Source organism: Rhopilema esculentum, chromosome 20 (genome assembly GCF_057945365.1).
Source record: "Rhopilema esculentum isolate cy_ngs chromosome 20, ASM5794536v1, whole genome shotgun sequence".
Classification (NCBI taxonomy): domain Eukaryota; kingdom Metazoa; phylum Cnidaria; class Scyphozoa; order Rhizostomeae; family Rhizostomatidae; genus Rhopilema; species Rhopilema esculentum.
The window spans coordinates 9106857-9124656 of record NC_142834.1 but is presented as its reverse complement, the minus strand read 5'-3'; the positions used below and the strand labels follow the sequence as shown (position 1 = coordinate 9124656).

At 34.2% G+C, this 17800-nt stretch overlaps 1 protein-coding gene across 5 annotated transcripts in view; it reads left to right on the top strand.

The window, feature by feature from the left end:
* LOC135687571 (NBAS subunit of NRZ tethering complex-like) overlaps positions 1-17800 on the top strand; it is a 53134-nt gene that overhangs the window by 13091 nt on the left and 22243 nt on the right. For all 5 annotated transcript variants that reach the window (XM_089114342.1, XM_089114341.1, XM_065204164.2 and 2 more), the window contains exons 15-46: positions 135-195; positions 381-430; positions 995-1047; positions 1635-1725; positions 2027-2158; positions 2631-2686; positions 3144-3213; positions 3705-3833; positions 4202-4464; positions 5057-5135; positions 5785-6026; positions 6404-6574; positions 6876-6951; positions 7217-7267; positions 7565-7618; positions 7850-7930; positions 8305-8430; positions 8851-8898; positions 9215-9288; positions 9487-9546; positions 9943-10005; positions 10767-10830; positions 11511-11569; positions 12195-12297; positions 12992-13245; positions 13901-14013; positions 14448-14527; positions 15570-15745; positions 15954-15995; positions 16341-16428; positions 16734-16826; positions 17437-17676. In XM_089114342.1, coding sequence (XP_088970468.1) covers positions 135-195; positions 381-430; positions 995-1047; positions 1635-1725; positions 2027-2158; positions 2631-2686; positions 3144-3213; positions 3705-3833; positions 4202-4464; positions 5057-5135; positions 5785-6026; positions 6404-6574; positions 6876-6951; positions 7217-7267; positions 7565-7618; positions 7850-7930; positions 8305-8430; positions 8851-8898; positions 9215-9288; positions 9487-9546; positions 9943-10005; positions 10767-10830; positions 11511-11569; positions 12195-12297; positions 12992-13245; positions 13901-14013; positions 14448-14527; positions 15570-15745; positions 15954-15995; positions 16341-16428; positions 16734-16826; positions 17437-17676 — 3342 coding nt within the window. The remainder of the gene's footprint in view (positions 1-134; positions 196-380; positions 431-994; positions 1048-1634; positions 1726-2026; positions 2159-2630; positions 2687-3143; positions 3214-3704; positions 3834-4201; positions 4465-5056; positions 5136-5784; positions 6027-6403; positions 6575-6875; positions 6952-7216; positions 7268-7564; positions 7619-7849; positions 7931-8304; positions 8431-8850; positions 8899-9214; positions 9289-9486; positions 9547-9942; positions 10006-10766; positions 10831-11510; positions 11570-12194; positions 12298-12991; positions 13246-13900; positions 14014-14447; positions 14528-15569; positions 15746-15953; positions 15996-16340; positions 16429-16733; positions 16827-17436; positions 17677-17800) is intronic.

The window sequence follows — 17800 nt, the reverse complement described above, 5'->3', positions numbered from 1 at the left end:
AGCTTTTTTTCTTATATAAATATTGAAAATATTTCTATTTTCTCTATTATTTATAATTTTTTAGAAAGGGGTAATGTAAATCATAAGTCTTTTTCATAAATTGTATTTTAGCTAACTATCAAATTTTTTTTCAGCCATCATTTGATAACGAAAGCAGGCCCTATTTCTTCAACGAAAAGGCAAAGTTAGAGCAAGGTGACCAGTTTAGCTATTTTCAAATTAATTCTTAATTCAATTTACAACTTGCGTAGAGTCCCCGCTCTTTAATGTAGACATCTACGATATTGTCACATTTTTTTTATTTAATCTATAAAATATATATAGCAAATGAAACTTTCATTTCTACGTCACATGGTAATTTGAATTATTTTTGCTCGCAGATTCAAGTTTTCAGAAGCAGTTTGTTAGCATTAATTGGTGGTCCGACAAGGTGAGAATCCTGTTTACAGATTTATACACCAGACTTCTTTAAGATTGTAGCTTTCATATTAGGATATTTCTGTTCCAAAAAGTAAAACAACGGACGGGGAAAGTTTGCAAGCCGTGTCTACAGTTACCACACCTGCAAAAAGGGTTCTGAGAAATTTAATTTAATTATTCCAGATCAGCTTAACAACTTAATGATATACAACAGAAGAACAATAAACACTACAAGTATACCAGCTCGATATTCCTTTAGACGGAAGCCTCCCAACATCCTTTGGATAATGATTCCCAAAAGGTAGCATCTAAAATATTTTCTGGTTGTAAATTTCTGCATACCTTTAGTGTTGATCTGAAGTTTATAATCTGAGCAGTGTTTGGCGAAAAGTACTTAATGATAGTCATATTTTCTATTAAGTTAATTGATAGAAAAAAAGAATCTTCCTATCATAAACGTTTTATGTTATAATTTTGTTCGACTCAGAAATTCTGATAGTTGTTGTTGGAACTTTGTTGGAATCAAATAATAACATGTGATGCCGGTGATTCAAAACATTTTCTTGCATTACAGGCTGTTATTTGTGCTAGAGGAACTGGAGCGATATCAGTTTCATCAACTACTAAGTAAGTTTTAACTTCAATTAAAGTTTACAACTTCATTGCGCTTAACGGTTCTGCAATCCAAAGTGAAAGAGCCTTTTGTTGCGAAAATATTTACCTGCATAATTTTGAACGCAAAGAAGTAAATTAATTTATTGCCAATCGTAATAAAAGATACAAAAATCAAGGTCTTTAGGGCAAGTTTCTGCTAGGTTGTATAATTTGATCATAATAAGTATTGTAATGAGAATGAAATGGGAAAAGTAATTTACAGAGATTTGTTGGTCTGTTCTGCTTTGGCAAAATACGTAGCGAGGTTTTCGAATTTTGCAAGGGTGCCATTTTGATTGATCATTGAGTTACCAGTAGACATATTATCACAATGAACATAAAAATTTCGTCTCAAATGCAAACATTTACTACTTTGTAGAGAACATCTCTTTTGAACTGCAAAGCTTGGAATATGTTGGCCACAAAAGCAAACTTAGAGCGTTATTTGGGCGTCTGCCACCTTTTAATGTTTTGCTGTCAAAATGCTAGTTTTGTTCCTTATCAAGAACGATACATGAAATTAGAACAGTTTTCATTTTACACTGAAAATCCTTTTGCAGCCTAGAGAACCTTCTTGGACAATCAGAAGAAATGTTTGAACCATGGCCTCATACAACTGATGCCAGCGATGGCCAATTTCTTGTGTTGGAGGTAGCCTTTTATCTCAAGTTCATACAAATCATCTGCTTTTGCCAGTCTTTGATTTCTTGGCTGTTTCTTATTTTCAGTTGCCGGGTATTTTAAAATCCTGTAGATTCGCTTTCCTAATCCTTCAAAATATCACTGTGAGAGATGCTGTTGTGGTTTTTTGGTCATCATAAATTCTAATTTTTTTCTGGAGTGAATAGTTTTTAATCAATTTTGTAGTTCCCTAATATTGCATTTACCGTATTTCTTGAATCTAATGCAATGAGATAATTTCAAATCTTGTATCTTCTGTTCTGTGATTCAGTGTGAAAAGAAGCTCAGAATAAATGAGGGTGGAAACATTTTGAGGAAGAATGAAGCGGACGATGACAGCCATGACCAAGATGATGAAGAAGAGGAGACATTTATAAACAGGGCTTCAAAACTTTGCAAGCAGGTAAGCAACTTAAGACTTAGAGCAATAGTTGGGAGAATTGCATTCGCATTTTTGATGGTTTTGTGGCTTATAAATGGAAAGTGTGTTGATATCACGAAGAAAACTTCTCATTTATTAATACATAGTTTATAATTCATATCCAAAGTCTTTGTAAATTTTTAGCATCGTTTTAAAATAAAGTCTCGCAAAAAGACGTTTGGTCTTGCATGTTACCATCGCTTCAATCCTTCTCCATGTGTTCCTTTACTTCATGTCCGCATACAGCATTCAATAATTCTAGATCTTCACTGATTAATGTTTGTGGCGAACTCTTGTAGGGTCCATATGTAGCTTTGAGAAAATATATAGGTAGTTACTTTGTAGTATAATATGTACATCAAAAAATACATATATAAACATTGAATATGTTATTTTATGTATGAAAATTTGTGTATCATCATGACACATTTCATCGATTTCTTTTTTCTAACAGACTTTGTTTTTCTTGACTGAAATGGAAAACCTTAGACCGCCTTCCAAGAAGCTGCGGTAAATAATTTTATAATGTCTTTCCTACTGTTTATTTATAAATGGAATGCGAGAAAATCGAATATATGACATTGGTTGGAAAAGAATTATGTCTCAGCCGCCATCACTGTTTAGCCTCGGTAATTATGGTCGTCTTGTCGTCCGCAAACATTATGGCAGGTCTGTGAAGGAAGACGACGGTCAAAACAAACTGCGTTGATTGTAATTTTGATGATTTGTCATAAACTCTTTCTATGATATCCATGCCTCGCCATGATGTATCTTTCAGTTAATTTCTTATGTTGGGGGCCTTTTCTGCTTATCACCCCTTAAAAGAAACCCATGATGGAACCAATCTTTGTGAAGATATTTTCTATGGCTTAACAAAAACTCCGTTTGAAAATTCGCTTGTTCGGTATTCATAATTAATTCAATTTTGTAGTTGCTTTCTACTTCATCGTCACTGTCAATTCTTTAGGTTTCTACAAAGAATTTATCGCCTCATCGCTTTGCAATCAACTACTCCAGAAGAGCTTTATTCACGGAAGGTATGTAGAAAAGTTTTTGAAACCTCATAAGATCTGTTCTGGTGGTCTTAGTATCTATCAAATAAATATTATGGTCTGAACATCTTTTATAATTCATTAATTTCAGTCTTTGTTAAACTTTTTCAGTAATGGGTTATGACCAGTGGCGTAGCTTGATCTTCCTATCTAGGGGGTTGGATGATCAATAAAAAAGTTTATCGATGAAGACACAGGTTGAGAAAAAATTTCTGTGCTGAGAAAAGATTTTGTGGACCAACTGAAGATTTACCGACCAACTCATGACGATTTGGGGGAGATCACAACTCCTCAACCCCACACCCCAGCTAGCTACGCCCCTGGTTATAATTCTTCAATCCAGATTGGCTATCTCTAGTAAGCACTGTGATCGTTGAAGAAATGGTTTTTAATAGTTTAACTATGTAAATATAATTAATTTTTCCTAAAAATAAAAAGATTGTATTAGATTTCAGAAAGTGAATTTGTATCTCTAGATTATGAGTGAGGAATATGGGGAAGCGTTGGATTTGGCTAGAAGATTCAATTTGGATACTGATCTGGTTTATCAACGCCAGTGGACAAGTCAAGAGTTTATAACTGTCATCTCCATCAAGGATTATCTGGTACCACTTGGCTTTATTTTTGTAGTTTAAGAAATCCAGACTCTTAAGTATTTATAACAAATCATATAGTTCAAAGATTGATAGGTCTGTTTATTAGACTTTCATATCTTGCTACTTAGCTGGTAAAAGCATATTTTTTTGTTAGAGATTGCTATCACTGGCTACATTTTCACGTGTAAGATGCGTTCATCAGGCAATTGTTCACTGACATCAATCATTATAACAATTTTGCAGATGTCACATTAGATCAGCTTCTCGCCGTATTTTTGCTACCCTCCTTGACAAATAAACATTGATAATTTGGTTAAAAGACGTTATTTAAATGAAAGATATTTGTTTTAGTCTCATGAACATATTTTAATTTTCAGAGCAAAATAACAAATCGTTTCTGGGTTTTGAACGAATGCATGCAGCGAGTTCCTGAAGATATTGATGCCATGAAGCATCTTTTGAAGTATGGCTTACTGGGGACTGATAGGAGTGTTTTGGAGAGAATTCAATCGGATGAAAAACTGCCGTTTGTTCTGAGGAAGGAATCTACTGATGAAGAGGTTGATGAGGATGAAAGCAGCTCACTAAATGGAGATGAGAAGCGAGAGAAAACAAAATTGGATGCGATAGACGTGAAAAGGTTACTGATTATCGAAGTTGATTTTTGTTTTTAGTTTTTTGTCGATATTTCACTTAAAAGTAGATTGTATTGGTGAAATAATGCCACCTGTTCATAAGATATCTATTTACAATCATAACAAATGCGGGTGTATCTGAATCTTTTTATGCTATGTTTTTGAAGTAGAAGTTAAAAACCTTGATCCAAAAAATTACAATAGTGAGAATAGGCTTCAGAGAGACTGTATTAGATTTTGTTACCCAGAGTTTCTCGAACTTCGCGGTCATCTTTAGCTCATTCTACTCTGCCCTCTTGACACAAAGCACTGTTCTTACAAGAGGAGACAAAAAATTTGTTTATCAACACAAAGTTCTAAATCTAGTTGTTTTATAAAGTGTGAAGGTCTATTCTTTTTTTCTTGTTATAACTTTTTTAGTTCTGCCGTCTGCCGTCTGCCGTTTGCCGTCTGTATCAAATATTTTAAACCAAATCAATTTCTAAACATAAAGATTAGCGTATGCTTTGTTATCAGTTAGAATCGAAGCTCTAAAATCTAAGTTTACATGTTATATCTGATTCTGTGTCATTTTAAATTTTTTTCTTTATATCTTAGCTTAACTTCAACCCAGATCCAATTATGCAAATATAGATGGCAAATTCTGCAGTACCTTGATCGGCTTGAGACGTATGAGGTAGGAGAAACCTGTTTTGATCGCATTTTCAATTAGTTTTCTGCGTACTACAAATGTCATTAAAAAGATTCTGGAAGTGACTACTTGAAATAGAAATTTTCCTCTTTAAAATAATTGGTAGAGTTTGTTAAATTTTACCATGTTAAACATTGGCAATAAAGATAAGAAAATGCTTAGAAAATGTAGTGCTTAAATTTCCTAAGAGAATCTGCAATTCAATCTATTTTTGCTGAAGTCCAAAAACAGGTTTTTTAGTGAAAACGGAAATTTTGTATCAACTGTCTGCCATATCAATAAACGGCTGTTTTGATAGGAAATGAAACAGAGGGAAGCAATAATAGTATTTCGATGTCCAAACAAAGAGATAGAATTTCATATCACTCAGTTAAGAAGAAAAAGGTACTGACTCTGATGACAGAAGACGACTGCTGACGATATCTACCAGGTTACAGTTTTACAAGTGCTCATGTGATTGGTCTACGTTCGAAATGATTTGTACAGTTTGAGTCTACCCGGCCTTAAGGAAGAATTTTTCACATAGTGTTCTTCACGTAATGACCGCATTATTGTAGAAGAGTATGATATCACTTTTATCACCTGATATGTCTGTTCATGTCATTGCATACTAAAGTGTGGTTTTTGTAATCAGGTCATCCTTGGCGGGCCATTCAGAGCAGCTGAGCGGTACAAACCAGGATTCTTCTTGCGCTTTCGTTGCTGTAATATCGTAGACCAAGCCGTTGAATATGCACGAGACAGCTGCAGCGAGCCGTTAGAAGATCTTTTCACCTACCATGGAGACGAGCTTTTACCTCATTGGCTTGCCATTCTGTCAAATTTCCCAGAAACAACCCCTGTTTCTTCATATAAGCGGCTACTGCCTATTCTCATGTAAGAAGTTTTGATAATGCTTTTGTAAGATTCAATTCAAGCTTTAAGATTTTAATTTTTATTTTAATTGCACATTAGAATGCATATGTATGAATCAAATTAATATTTTTATATGAGACTAAAACGTTTCTTTCCCAAGTTTGCAATAATCGTCTGAAATTTTCATCATCTATTTAAGGATAAACAAGACGTTTTAGACAACGTATAGTAACAAAGCAGGAGAACTGCAAAATAGAGAATAGAAGAAGAAGAAAATGGGAAATTTTATCGTATTTTTGTGCCTAATTTCTTTTGAATGCGGATAGTTAAGATCGAGTTGATGTGATAAAAATTTTTATGTGTTCGCCTGTTTTTACGAGATGTTTTTTAATTCTTAGGAAGACGGATTTTGGTGAGCAAGTTTTGGAGGAATGGGCGCAAGTAAGGCATCGAGATCCAGACTGGGTTGAAGAAGAGACTTTGAAAGAACATGTGGTGATGAGTGCGGAGATAGACGATGATCCGGCCGAATTCATTTATCAAGAAATGCCAAATTTAGCTGAATTTAGGTTAGTTCACAAATTTCTGCTTACTTATTACAGCTTACAAGCTTTCGTTTCCTGAACTTTCTTCCACAAAAAAACTATACCTATTCATGCAGATTGTTTTTTACTTTGGTTGGTAAAGACTTTTTGCATAATTTGTATGCTTTTCCTCTCCCACATTCTTGACGCGCTCAAGAAAATTAGTTTTAGAGAGACATTCGTAAGTATCCACGGTAAAAGAATCAGTTTTAGAAGCAAATATTCAAGGATTTTGGTACGTGCTTTTTTGCAACCGTGCTTTCATAAAATAACTTATTGTCTTCAGATCGTGCACAGACCCAGGCTCATTAACCAAATGGTTCAAACTCAGGGCACATGAAATCGAGACAAGAACAAGTTTGGTAGGTATCAAAACAATTACCTCACTTCCCCTTATATATATATATGTATTTTCATCTATTCTATTGGAAAACCAGATCACGTTAGATGTATATTCATTATCTTCGTAAGAAATAAACTTTGGTTTGCTTAGTTTAATTAGACGTAACTAAACGATGATAGGTGTCTGTAGTAATTTGCGAAAATTATATTACTTTGAGTCTTGCCCTAATCCAAACCTTTCTACTCGAATGTATTTGTGGCTACAATCCGGTCATGTTTTTTCAGGTTGAGAATGCATTGTCTCTAATTGACCATGGCATAAAAAATGGCGTAGAGGTAATTTTTCACTTTTTTTATGTCTTTTAGGCCCTTTTGCTAGTATATTTTAAGACTTCATCTTATCTATTGACAGCTACAGTAAGAATGATACAATTTCATTTTCGGTGATACATGTTAGTTTTGCAGTTTTCTCTATGTTTATAAAATGATTAGAGACAGAGACTGTATGTTGATGTAATGCTTATATTCCTAAACCAATTTTTAATTTATGATAAAAGATCTTTCTTATTTGAAATATTTGAGCACAACACGAAATTCACGGGTTTAATTATAATTCAAGTTTTGTGTTTGCAGGATTTGGCTGATATTCGTGATGATTTGAAATGGCTGGGAATATTAGTTTACGAGGTGAGATTTTCGTTAAGCTCAATCGTTTGTGTTATAAGCGTACCAATTAATCAGAAACAATTTTTTGAGCTTTGTTAGTTTTAAAGTGACAGGGTTATAGGGAAAACCTATTGGCTTCCTCTTGAAAGTTTTAATGTGTAGTAAAACCACTGCTTTATTCAAAGTATTTACGTATGCATTGAGAATTGTCGTTGTTGAAATATCATGAACTCTGTTTCTTTTTCATTCTAGGTTGGGGCTGACCCTTCAATAACCCTTTCTGACTTCGAGAGTTTTTCGAATCTAGCTAAGCTGAGGCTTCTCATGTCAAAGGTAGGCTTTTTTGTTGTTTTTTATGGCAAGCGGTACTGATTGGGCAACCTCAACAGTCACGTGCTCGCATTTCTGATTGGCCCATTTCGATCCACAACGAGTTATATATATATATATATAATATATATCTCTTCGCGTTGGGTGTTTCGACCTATGTTCTGAAGTTTTATATTATTTCAGCTCGATATTGTTTCTCATTTCTTGCAATATCAGTAGTTAATCGATATCAGGCACTCAGAAGTCAACAGCAATAACTCATTGGATGTCATTTCCATAACATGCGTATCAGTTCCATTAAAGTTTTCCAAAATGTTGCGATTTGCCTCAATAAATTCATCAAATGGCGTTTCTAACACTTGCGTTATTTTCAACAGTCTACTGAGGACAGCTTTCTACATGATTTTGTGAAATGGGGAAAACGCTTTATTGAATTCGTTGGAAAGTCAAAGCCCGAGGAGAAATGGAAGTTACAGAAGAAATACCTTGTAGATGTTGCTAAGGTACGTTGTTTGATATTTTCTCGATCAAGTTGCAGCTTTTTTTCTAATTAGCATGCATAGTATTGTTAAAATGAAATGTATGGAGAGATAGGCAGCTGTGTTGTTGTTAGTTAACAACGATTGTTTAGCTTCCATCTATAATTTGATAAGACCGAATATTCTGCTCCTAAAAAAGTTCTTCGATGCAAGGCTTTCTCAAATGAGAAATGTGTATTGCTGAACTACATCTGTCTGCACAAAAGCCAATATTTCATGCAGTACCACCTGAAATTATATAACCATTGAAATCACTGAAGATTTTTTAATGTCTCTGAGCAGTAAATATTCAGGTAATCCTCATTAATTTTGCCTAATTCAAAAGAGATAAGTTTTTGATGGTGATTTTAAAGAAGTTTTAACGTACTTTTATCTTCACAACAGTCTGACTTAACCTACCCTTTGAAGATTATGGAAAAATCTATTCCTGAGGTAAGTTTCAATTTTATTGATGAATGTTTTATTAAGCCTTTGCTGTTTTGTTTTTGCCAATTTAAAAATTGTATGTTTAATCCTTTAAGCGAAGAATCATTTGGTCATGTTCATCATGAGAAAATCCTTATTTTGAGGATACTTTTTATCTCTTTCCTTTTTTGTCCAATAAAAGTCTTTCATTAGTCTTTTTGATGACTGTTTAATCGTCTTGTACCAAAAAGCTTTATCTCTTTAATGCTAGCTCTGTCATCATTACAGTAAGTCATGGGTACTTTGATGAATCCATGTTATTGTGTTTTGTTTGTTTTGTAAGACTGACGAGCCAATCATAGCAGACGTTGCCAACTTGATGAGACTGGCAATTGATTGTATATACATTTGTAAACGGTATGTATTTTATAAATTTTAGGTTTAGCTTCATATCAAACTTGAGATTTGCTTTCATGTCAAAACAGTAGTTTATATCTTTTGTAAATGGACAACCGCAGAAAATATTTATTCTTAATACTTATAATTCACACATGTTTCAAACATTGAACTAGCTTTTTTAATGCAAGAATCTTCCCTTCTTTCCTCTTCTCATAGTGATGATCAGTTGGACCTCGCCTTCAAAATTGTTGGGTGCTTGCCAACGAGAGAACAGGGGTAAGATCTTATTCATTTGTTGTCACATAACAAGACACTTATCACGGATGCTTATATCAACAGTCATCTCATACAAGGCCTTGCTAAATAGAGTTTAACGACCACGATATTGGATTTAAGGAGCTCGGTTATTTTCTATGTTCTTGGTTGAATTAAAGTTTTTTCTTTAATGAGCATCTTCTCAAGCTTGACGAGTTATCAGTCCATAAATGTTTTGTACCATTTCAGAAGCACTTTAACCAAGCACTTTAACCATTTCAGAATCACAGTACCCTTGATTAAATGGCTAAATGCTCTTAATGGTTATGTTTGATCATGCCAATTGTGCGGATTTTTTAATTTATTTTAACACCTTGCTTTCTTGCCACGCTGTTGATTGCTATTTTTCATTTACAGACACCTTTCAACTCAGATAGAAGACTTACACGATAAGGTTGATCGTTTAGAACAGCTACTTCGGTAAGTTGCTTTCGAACTATTTTAGAATACCATTAGATAAAGATGTTTGTCACCTTTTCACCAATATACTCTCTTGTCTTCACTCACATTGCTATATCAGAAGCTCAATTTTTATAGTATTTCCTTTCACAGCAGCTCATGATATACCCGGTAAAATTAAAGGTCATTTCTACATTAAGCATTTATTTTGTAAGCAACTTGATGAAGTCTTTACCTAATATTAAAGTACTGTTTGTAATTGGTTTTTCTTGTTTGTGAAACGTGTTTGTTTTGTTTGCAAAACGTAATAAACTTTCAAGAAATTCCGGTTAATTTCCAGTTGCTTTAACATTATCATTCAGTTTTCGGTATATTAGCATTTTGAAAATCAAGATTAAGTCTGGTTTACTTTCTTTGGTGTACAAAACAGGACGGTTCTAAGTTGCTACTCTGAGTTTCACGCTTAATTTGATCATCATACAACTGTCAGGTTTATGGAATAGAAGATCAAATTACTTTAAAGTTGTTTTATCATTTGCCACTTTGAGATCCAAACCCAAGCATTTGCTTTTATGTCGTTTATCAGAAACATATCACTCGCTGACTTGTTTTTGCGCTCGTACACTGAATTGACAAAGCGTGAAACTTATGTCCAAACTTAAGAGAATATTTAATTCATTTTAGAGTGTGGATATGAATAAGAATAATAAAATTGTCATAATTTTGCTAACTGCTCCTTTATGTGAATCACAGTTCTCACCCAGCTTCTTTTATTTCCCTAGGGGTGCCGAAATTTTAGAACTGTATTCTATACCGAGGCCAGTATCATTTCTCGTCGATACAAAGGTAAGTATCTTCAAGTCTTTTGTAATGCCACTAAGAAAGGACGATTTTCGAAATGATGTAGCAAGTATAAATGAGAATTTTTTTCGAAGATATATCTTTTCCTGTCAGCGGCATCGCCAGCTCGAAAAAACTGGGGTGGGCAAAAACAAATTTTCTCGGCCACGCCCTTCAGACTCTTAAAAAGTCCTTTTTTACCTATTTGAAATTTGAAACAAGCAACTTTTTCAAGTAGCATTCTTCGTAACGGTGGCTTTTTTGCAAGTGCGAAAATCGAAATACATCTGATCAGCCAAACCCCAAATGTTTTCAACGGATTTCGAGAAATTAGAAGGTCGACTTCGTGGAAAATGGGGTGGACGTGGAAATACAGGGTCTTGGGGTTGTTCGGAACTCAAAATTACCACGATGCAGGCTACAGCTAAAAATGATTTTCGGTCGACATGCCAAATTCACGAAAATGCTTGTTATGTTTAGAGCCTTATATATTTCTCAGCCTTGTAATGTGCTTTAAAAAATTTCATTCTTTTTGAGTACATCATAACAAATTGAATGTCATGCAAATACGATTATATGTATGCCTACAAAATTGTTCCATTATTGCACGCTCAAACTTTTTTCGTGCTATACAAAGCTTCATTAAACATAACATGGAATAAAGTTTTACCTTATTTCAAATGCAGGAGGACTATAAGACTGCAAAAGATATCATCATGACATTATGCCGAAACTCTGCTAAGAAGTATATTTTTTATTATTGATTTTTTACCTTTTAATAAGCATTTGCTGCATTTATTTCATTGACAATTACAATCATTACAGAATTCGATTACCAAGCTGCATATTTTATAGCACAGGCGCCGATATTTTGTTTCCAAAAGTACCCAAAAATTTGAAATGGAGATATTAATATGAAAATGAGCTGATTGTTGATAAGACGTTTTGATCTTAGCAAAAGTAAAATGTAAATGCATTTATAGAGAATGTCGACGAATGCGTACGGCACTCTTCAATGATGAGCTGTCTTTTAATTGAGGAAATATGATGTTTTTTTCTCTCTGAAAGAAAAAAAACTGTCATGGATAGCAAAGCCCATTTAAATATTCGCACGGGCTGACTCGAACCCTCAAGCCCGACGTAGTTCGCGTCTATATATTGCAGATTTTACTCATATTACCAACATTCATTTCAACATTTTTCCAGTTAATTCATAAATGTGGAACTGGTTTGTTGCTTTTTTTCATTTTTCTGCTTTTTTGCATCTTGTTTGTTAACATTAGTACCATGGAATTCTAAACCTGTTCTTCCACTTCATGGAATTCTAAACCTGTTTTTCTATTTTGAATCGAAACGCCCTTTATTTCTAGACAACCTGCGTTGAATCCAACGGAATGGAATCTATTTCTCAAGCATATTCAACAATTGTGTGAAGAGGTTTACACCTGCATCTCTATTGATGAGCTGTATCAAGTAAGTTGCACAGACCAACACGTTTTCCAGCCTCATAACATGTTTGTCGATTAGACCATCTATAAATACATATGTTTTTCCACACATGCAAACGTACAATAACTAAACCTACCCTTTAGGTGGGGGAATCTGACAGGGGAGGGGGCTTGGGGGAATATTGAAAACTATCTTATATGGTTTACCTTATATGGTAACGCTTTGCTTTGACATACGTTCAGTTGAAATTTAAGATAACTTCGAAGGTCACGTCGTTGATATTATTAAAATCAAGTTTGCAAAAGAAACTTGTTCGTTTTATCCGCAACCTCACAAAAGGATATACTCAATGTAGAATAGGTGGAATCCTGGAACCTTAGAAATAAAGTAAAACAATTTTGATACGATCTTTCTGTTCCATGTTTTCGCATTCGTTATTTTGCCCTCTGTTCTTTGCCTCTTATCTTTTGTTTCATAGAAAAATTGAAAACCCGTATTTTTTCATCAAGTCAGGTGGAATTGCCTCCAGTCTCTAGCTGGAATTGATTTTGATTTTGCTGGTGTTGATTTTCAAACTTCTACTCTCCTGAAGAGTCTTTAAGAGTGTCAGAGCTCGTCAGTATCTAGACGCTTATTTCCTTAGCTATATTCCATTTCGTAGTTCTTATAAACCTTTTTTATATTTCAACTATTCAAGAGTTTTCTTTGGAATTTTTAGATATTTGCTGGATTTTTGCTCAGCTCTGGAATCGAAGAGAACTTACATCTTTCCAAGGAGCTGTTAACCTGCAGACGGAAATCAAAGAAGGATCTTAAAATTCCTGAGTCAAAGGTGAGGAAGGCGATGCCAAGGTTGACGAATGCAACGCACTGTATCGCATACGATGACTCTGTCAACCTCGTGTTGGAAGCAGCAAAGGAGTATTTTAACGCTGGTGCACATTTCACCGATCCAGTGCTAGATCTTGCCAGGTACAATTATTGATGTCTTTGTGTAAGAATACACTTTGTATGCAAACAATCATCTGTTTGTTTAGCTGTTAGGAACATAATCTGTGAACAAAAATTCTTGTAGAGCGTTTTGCAGGTTATCTTTACCATAATGAGTTACAAAAGAATTGTAGATTTTGACAATAAGTTTTTTATTCTGCAGGTATTTTTATTGTTTTGATAAGAATTTCTAAGATCTAAGTGGACAAGAGAGTCTCCTTTTTGGTGCTTCGGTGCAAGAAAGGTTTTTGACCGATATGGTCACCGATTTCAATTGATAACCACATTTAATGCTACCCTGGAAACTAATTTGGAACAGGCTGCTGTGTTTTTCAGTAGTTCTGTTAGATGATTATGGTAGTTGCTTTAGATATATGTTATTTAGTTGATGTTCTTGTGGTAGTCATGATCCGTTGCCTCTTTTCAATGTTCCCGTACCTTCCTTGTGATTTTGTTAAGTTACCTTGCAAGTGGATTGCTAATTAGTTCTTGAAAAATATTAGAAAGTCTTTAAAACTTGGTGACAAAATTTCTGAATTTGAAAGTACCTCATATTGTAGCATGACCCATTGAAACTTCTTAATTTGCATATATTCAAATATCATTATATTAGTTTGCTTATTCAATTTTTATTCAGGAAATGCCTTGCTTTAATTGAAGACGACTCGCCAATTTTGCAGTACGAGCTTGATCTTCTTGGAGCATTGACAATCCTTAATGATTTTGATGTTAATATTTTGCCAGTGCAGGGTAAGTTTTATTTTTATTTTTTTATGTCTGTGGTGAAAATGCAATAACATGTCAGGATCTTGATATTTGTAATTGATATTTTTATTAATGTGTTAATTTTAGAAAGCTTATATTTTGTTAATGAACAGAGAATAGTTAAACTTGGCTCTGCCCGAAAATTACGAAATAGCAAAAAAGTTAACTTTTTTAGTTATTTAAAATTATTCTCGCAAATTTTCGAAACTTTTCGTGTCATAGTCTGACCATTGCATTATGTACAATGTTGATGTTCGTCAGGTTTTTCCTAACAGTTTCCTCGCCCTTTTTTGGATATTGGTAAAACAATTTCTCTAGATAGTTCTATTGCATATATCTGTAAAAGAAACTTTATTTAAAACAAAATGTAGATAAAGCCTTTAGTTCATCTCTTAATACCCTTTTATTTCATTTGACAGTTCGGCTTTATGAGAACAAACTGGACCTGATAAGCTTGGCAGTGAACTCTCTTGCAGCTGGGTACAAGAAAACTGCCAAGGTAGCTTAGTTGCTCAGTGTTACTCGTCTTCGAAGACGTGTAAACCGTTTTAGTTAGTAATGCAGAATAGATTTCAAAAGTGATAAAGTCACAAGAATCTAGTTTGTATCTTTGAATTTAGACTTCACAAGCTGAAAGAAATTAACGAAATAACGAAATAACGAAGTATGCAAAGTCAATTAAATTCCTTGCAGATTGGCTGAGCTATAATCTTATGAGAACAGGTTATTTCCTCGGCAAATAAATGTCGTTTGGTTTATAATTCTAATATCTATTTTGATAAATTTAATCTAGGCCAAAAAATAATAATCAACTTTCAAAACTCATCCTTTCATTTACTATGTCTTAGTCAACTTTAATGGTATATAATTTATTTTTTGTATTAAGCTGTATTCTTTCGTGTTCTTTCAGGTAACACGGTCACGACTAAAAACGTTTAAAAAAGATATTTTGGATGAGGTCATACTTTTATACTCTGTAACATGCTGAATAAGCAGCTCCAAATTTTTTATCAAGTTTACAAATCCTATGTTGATGGTCTAGATTTGCACACCATTGTTATTTGAGGGTAAAACTTCTGTTTATTAGTTTCTTTATGACGAATTTCTGTCGCTTGTATAGGTTTTTACCTGGAACATGGAATATAATTTTACTCAAACAAGGTTCATAAGCAGCCTTATGTGTCCTCAGGCTTTGACCAACCCACACACAACATAATCAATTTTTTCATGATATTTGGCATTGCTCAGTGGGAAGCTGTGTCGTAGTTTGACCTTCCAGATTTGGGGGGAGGGTCGATTTTTCCAACAAACCAAGGATTTTGTCGACCAACTTACCAGGGCTCAACATTACCGAAAAAATTTATTAAGGTGCCCATCTAACATAAGAATGAGCAAGTATGTCGGATGCTGCTTTGTCGAAAGGTTGATTCGTTTGCCAGGGCTTTAGTGACATTATCTTATGTCAATAATTTTATCTGTTTTTTTCGAGTCCCTACTCTTTATTTGTTAGGAAGACGTTAATGAGTGATGTTTCGTTGCAGGTTCACAAGCTTGCAAGATTGCTTCAGTTATCTGGATTGGATGAAAAGGAGCGCATGGGGAAAGTGACTAACTTACTTGCTGAAACTGCTCTTGAGAAGGAGGATTTTTCCTTCGCAAGGGATATGTGTCTCAGCTTGGTCGATTCCAATTATGCTCCAGGGTGGATGGTTTGTAGGTTTGTATAACATTTGTTTGTTTGTTTATAAAGATTACTTAATTGCTAGTAGGAGTTTTGTGACTGCAGAGTTGTATGTTTGTTCCTTTTTCTTGATACCAGAAAGTAAAGATTTATTTCTATTTTTTCATAAGCAGCTCAAGTATTCATTCATTGTTTTCTCGTTTTAATGGAATTGTAATTGTAAGTATTTGTTCCTTCTTGACAGGACGATGTGTGAAAATGAAAAATTCACAGATTTAGATGCAAAGTAAGTATTTTGTCTGTCCAGTTTTCAATATCCTACTTATAATTCATACAATGTGCTGGAAGGTATTGGACCAAAGAGGAATGGACTGTATACTCTGTACCTTAACTTACGTGGATCTTATGTCAAGTAATATGACGAGGACTTTCTTTCAGTTTGCTTGAGAAATATTCTTTTATGAATTGTTCTATGAAATATTCTGAGAAATATTCTTCTATGAAGTCTTTTTAGCTGGCAGATATATACTGCTTATAAATATCGATATAGTACAAAAGAACTGTCATTGACGTACTGAGTAACTGTTAAATCTAGCAATTTCACTAAATCATTTCCTATTTGTTTTTGTAGACAACAGCTAGTAGCGTTTGCACTTACATTTTGCAATCCCAGTGAAATGGAAAATCTACTCACAACGAGAAATCTAATCAAGACTCAGGTAACTTTGTTACTTTGTAACTTAATTTTTTTGAAGATTATTTTTAGGCTGTATTCATTCTAGTTGTTTATGAAATAATACTTAAATGTTAAAAAAGAATTGGGTTTGTTCTGGAGAGTGGTAGTTATTAGAGATAAATTTTTACATTCACGTTTTTTGAAATGGTTTCTTTTTAAAGCAAATAAATACGATGAGTTGATTTCAGTCTAAACATATGCTTACGTTTGTAAAATTAAATGATCCCACCCGCAAGCAAGATTTTTAAGTTTCTGTAGTAGTGAAGTTCCAATTTTTCTCTATTTTAGGTGATTTATTTGGAGCTTAGTAAGCAAGAGGAAGCAAGTGACCTTGATGAATCGGTTGATGGTGGCGATCAACCCTTGGACTCAGCTGATGGGGTGGGTAAAAGGATGTCAATATTTCTCAGGTTGTTGTGTCTTCAATTTATCTGCTAAATTTAAGTGCATCTTCTCTAAGCTGGGTTGAGATTCCACCACAAAGCAATGTTTTCGACTTGTTAAAAGTAACAAATCAATTCAGATTAAGTTATAATCCAACACATTTTCCAACATCCCAGCTCGTTTTCCTGTCATCAATGTGCTCCTTCTCTCTAGAAGTGTCCCATATACTCATTAGCCATAAGTGCAACATTTTGTGGTTTGATGAAGATGAAAGGTAGAATACATCCCCATCTGATCAGAACCTTTTCAATGACAGATACCCATTATTCTTTTTTACAAGTTTCGTCTGGATCTAATCAAGAAGTATTTTGACTTAGGTCAACTGTTGACTTAGTTGATTAAGAGACTCCTTGCCAATATTACTCACCTGTGATTATCACTTATCGAACAACTCTCAGATTTTCAATCCTGTACGTAATTTATGGCGAAGTTTGCCCTGTGTGTTTTGTGCTGTGTTTTTCTTTTAGCACAACTCCGTCTCTGTAATTTTTTGCATAATGTATAAACGAGTTTATGGCATTTGATACTATATCTTTATTGCAAACAGCAAGCACCATCTTCACTTCTTGGTCGAACTCAGAAGCAACTGACGACAAAAACAAAAGCGATCTTTTCTAACGTCAGCGATACAAAATGGTGGAGATCGCAAGTCAAATGGGTCAGTCATTCGCACGAATCTGAATCTACCAGACCTTCAGACAGTGGGAAACGGAAACAAAAGTATGGAATCGTCCATCATCCGTTTTATGCTTTTGAAGATGTGCTTAGGGAACCTGTTAAACGTAAGGTAGGTTATATGCTTTCAAATTAACACATTTGCATTCATAGATTGTAGAAAGCAAATGTAAGGTAACCGAGAGGAGGAAATGATCGTCTGAAGATAATCAATTCTGAAATTAATGGGTTAAGTC